This window comes from Bos grunniens, chromosome 3 (genome assembly GCF_055505025.1).
Source record: "Bos grunniens cultivar Pamir isolate PY7600 chromosome 3, Bosgru_T2T1.0, whole genome shotgun sequence".
NCBI lineage: Eukaryota > Metazoa > Chordata > Mammalia > Artiodactyla > Bovidae > Bos > Bos grunniens.
Window position 1 is genome coordinate 103,712,534 of NC_141167.1, and position 4,173 is coordinate 103,716,706.

At 52.0% G+C, this 4,173-nt stretch overlaps 1 protein-coding gene across 1 annotated transcript; it reads left to right on the top strand.

Annotated features, from left to right (window-relative positions):
• Positions 1-659: 659 nt before the first annotated feature.
• Positions 660-3,757, top strand: IVL (involucrin). The gene is made up of 2 exons (XM_086394509.1): positions 660-706; positions 1,891-3,757. The coding sequence occupies exon 2, from the start codon at positions 1,914-1,916 to the stop codon at positions 3,426-3,428; it is 1,515 nt and encodes a 504-aa protein (XP_086250635.1). The 5' UTR covers positions 660-706; positions 1,891-1,913; the 3' UTR covers positions 3,429-3,757.
• The last annotated feature ends 416 nt before the right edge of the window (positions 3,758-4,173 follow it).

Below are 4,173 nucleotides of genomic sequence, written 5' to 3' on the forward strand. Positions count from 1 at the left end.
CCTGACACATGGCAGGAGACTCCTGCAAGCCTTCTGCTTAACCTTTCCAGCCCTAAAGTTGTCAGACTGAACCCTCCCCCATCCCAGGACAGAGTACTTCTACACAGAATGAAGTTATAGGTATGTCTTGAGAGCAGATAGGTTGTGGGTTAGTGGCCAAGAGAATCTCCCAAGAGCTCTGTTTCTTCATGAAAAGTGGTTCCTCCCACCTTTAACATGTCTCCAGACTGGACATCCCAGAAAGACATATAATTTTCTCTTCTGTGCCCTTGGAATTGAATCCCTCAGCCTAATAAGGAGGATAAACCCATTTTACAGGTAAAGAAACTGAGATTCAGAAGAAAAGTTTGGCTGAGGCCAACAAAAAAAAAAGAGGAAAAGGGGGCCAGTTTCCCAAGATGCCTCCCTCACCTCCCTGTGCCAAGGTGATGAGCCTCATGGGGGTGACTGAACTCCCAGAGCCCACTGGCCAGGCAGGAGCTGTGTGTCTCTGTGAAAAGGGGCCCTTAGGGGTTTTCTGATTAAGGTGCCTGTGATGAGTCAGGAAGGGGCTAGAGGAAGTTGACCAACTGGAGTGGTGAAACCAGTCCATCTCCTTCAACTTGGGAAGGAGGCCAGGCTGGGGAACGGTATAAAGGGCACCTCGGCCCCTGCTCAGCTCAGCACTCCACTAGAAGCCTCTCCAGCTGGCCCCACTGTGAGTCTGGTAAGTGTTTGCTGGTAGAACCAGGCTTGGGACCTGGGGCCTCCCACAGGCCAGAATGTGGCTGGGGGTGGCCAGCCTGAGGGGGGGTGCAGGGCTCACTCATGTGCAGGATTCAATTGGACCACTGTCCTTCTGGGGGAGCTCAGGTCACTGTGCTGAGGGCTAGGTGCGTGGCTGGGAAACAGAACAGACAGCAATCCCCTCCTGCATCATATTTTCTTGGGGCTGTATTTTCAAATGTGGGGGACAGGGAGGAGAGAAGAGTAAGATAGGGATGCAGGGGAAATACGGTCAGATTCTCTCCTAAAACTGCTTAATTTGGGCTCACTATGTTTTTTGTCTTCTCTAAAGGGGAACAGGGTCTGGGGACACACTTGTAATTTTTAGCTGTGCTACAGAAGGGAGACACGCTGAATGGGGAACACTTTCTATCTGGAGAACCCAGGCATAGCAGGGGCAGGGAAACCCAGTTTAGAAGTAGGAGACTTGAAAGAATCAGCTCCAGCTCTTAGCAACCTTCCAGCCCCCTCCCTCCCACCACCACCAGCCAAAGTTCAGAAGGTCAAGAGAGAAAGAAGCTCTGGAGCTGAATATGCCAACTGGTTCATTTTGCAGAGGAGAAATCTGAGGCCCAGAGGGACTAAATGACCTGCCCAGAACCACACAGCATTTCACTGGGAGATTTAAGCCAAGATCATGTCATGTGACTCCAGTCCAGGGCATGCACCATCACCTCTCAGATCCTCTTGGGATAGGCTACTGATTTTCCAGGACTTGGGGGTCCTCCAGGAGAACTTCCCCCACCCCCAGCACCTTCCCTCTTCCTGTCATAATCCCAGACCTCATCTCTTCTCTTTGTCAGAGGAGGTCAGGAACAAGGGAGAGACAAGGATAGGCAAGGGCAGGAGACGAGATGGTACCCAGCACACCTGCGCAGAGCAGCTCTGGAGACAGTCCTTGTTGTTGGCTCTTGGGAATAAGAAGCTCCCAGGAGGGCCTTTCCCCACCCCTCTCCATCCCTACGTTCACCCTGCTACTTCTGTGGAATGATTGCCCAGCATGATCAGCAGAGTGCCCCACCCAAGGGAAATGGGAATGCTGAGAAACCAGGTACTGCTACAGATTCTTGGGCTTCATCTGTTTCCTTGCCTTCAGTAACTCCTCTGAACCCTCCTCTTTTTCAGGTTGACCGAAAGCAGCTTCCAAGATGTCCCAGCAACACACTCTGCCAGTGATTCAGCCCCCTGCCCTCTCTCAGGAGTCCCTCAAGCCTGCTTCTCCTCCCACCAATACCCAGCAAGAGCAAGTGAAGCAGCCAACTCTACTGCCTGCCCCATGCCAGAAGGTACACTCGGAGCTCCCAGGGGAGGTCCCCTTGGAGCTTGGGGAGAAACATACAATTGTGAAAGGGGTGGCTGAACAAAAGTGTGAACCACAGCAACCAGAGCCAGACCAGCAAGAACAGCATGTGGAACAACAGCAGCAAGAGTCACAGGTGCAGGAACAGAATGTGGAAGAGCAACAGCAAGAGTCACAGGTACAGGAAGTACATGTGGAGCAGCAGCAACAAGGGTCACAGGTGCAGGAACAGCATGTGGAACAGCAGCAGCAAGAGTCACAGGTGCAGGAACAGAATGTGGAACAGCAGCAGCAAGAGTCACAGGTGCAGGAACAGAATGTGGAACAGCAGCAAGAGTCACAGGTGCAGGAACAGCATGTGGAACAGCAGCAGCAAGAGTCACAGGTGCAGGAACAGCATGTGGAACAGCAGCAGCAAGAGTCACAGGTGCAGGAACAGCATGTGGAACAGCAGCAGCAAGAGTCACAGGTGCAGGAACAGCATGTGGAACAGCAGCAGCAAGAGTCACAGGTGCAGGAACAGAATGTGGAACAGCAGCAAGAGTCACAGGTGCAGGAACAGCATGTGGAACAGCAGCAGCAAGAGTCACAGGTGCAGGAACAGCATGTGGAACAGCAGCAGCAAGAGTCACAGGTGCAGGAACAGCATGTGGAACAGCACCAGCAAGAGTCACAGGTGCAGGAACAGTATGTGGAACAGCAGCAGCAGGAGTCAAAGGTGCAGGAACAGCATGTGAAGCAGCAACAGCAAGAATCACAGGTGCCAGAAGAGCATGTGAAGCAGCAGCAGCAAGAGTCACAGGTGCCAGAAGAGCATGTGAAGCAGCAACAGCAAGAATCACAGGTGCCAGAAGAGCATGTGAAGCAGCAGCAACAAGAGTCACAGGTGCCGGAAAAGCATGTGGAGCTGCAGCAGCAAGAGTCACAGGTGCCAGAAGAGCATGTGAAGCAGCAGCAACAAGAGTCACAGGTGCCAGAAGTGCATGTCAAAAAGCAACACCAGGAGCTACAGGAGCAGGAAGTGCAGCAGCAAAAAGAACAGCACGTGGAACATCAGGAAGCAGAACACCTGGGGCTGCAGCTGGAGCAGGAGAAAACACAAAGAGAGCAGCAGCTAAAAGGACAGCTGGAACAGGAGAAGAAGGTCTTGGGCCAGCACTTGGATCAAGAGCCAGCAAAGAGAGAGGAGCAAATGGAAAAGAAAGAGGAGCAGCTGCTGGAGCAGCAGGAGGGGCAGCTGAAACAGCCTGTGTTTGTCCCAGCTCCCGGCCAGGTCCAAGAGACCCACCCAGTCCTGCCACTGCAGGAAAAAGCCTTGCCCTCTGAAGAAGCAGGAGGTGTAGTGCCTTCTAAACATAAGTAACCACCTGCGGTGTCCCAGAGGCCCCTGGAAATCCCATACAAGTGAAGAGAGAGCCAGTGGCCTCACTTATCTTGGGCCCCCAACCTGGGTGACCCGCCTCATCTGTGAACCTGCCTGACCCTGACCTTCTGCATGTCTCTTTGATAGGGCTGGGGTGGGGGGAGTTACAACCCAGCATCCACCCCTGATGAGCCCAATCCCAACCTCAGGTGGCCAGAGGCTTTACCTGAGGAGAGAGTGACTATAGCTACTCTGAATACATCCCCACTATTATAGCTGAATCTGTGAGTGTGTACAATAATACAGAATAAATCCTGGAAGGCTTGGAATCCTGTATTTTATTTGACTTTTTACCCTCTATCATTCACCATATGAAAACCTGTGTGTGCAGGTTAAAGGTTGAGAATGACTCTCTTGGCCAGTTCCCATAGGTGGACAGATATTCTGACCCCTCTTTGATTCTGTACCCCAAATAACTCAATACATTCGACAGCTTCTAAAAATGAAATGAAAATAATAGCAAAACAAAAGTTCACTCGTGTACCTGAAAGTAGCACTCAGCAGTCAGGAAGAGGGAACGGGTTACCTTGGCTGAGGGAAGAGGATCTATTCATCTCAGTTCAGCACTACCTTCCGTTATACCCACTGAACCCAATCCTAGCCCAAGGCCAAAGGCATGGGTAGGGAGTCAGGGCTCCACCTGGGTTCTGGTGCTTGCCCAGATTTTCTCTCCACAGAACGTGCT

Coding starts and splice junctions, on each gene's coding strand:
- IVL (XM_086394509.1), top strand. CDS start 1,914: ATGTCCCAGCAACACACTCTGCCAGTGATTCAGCCCCCTGCCCTCTCT.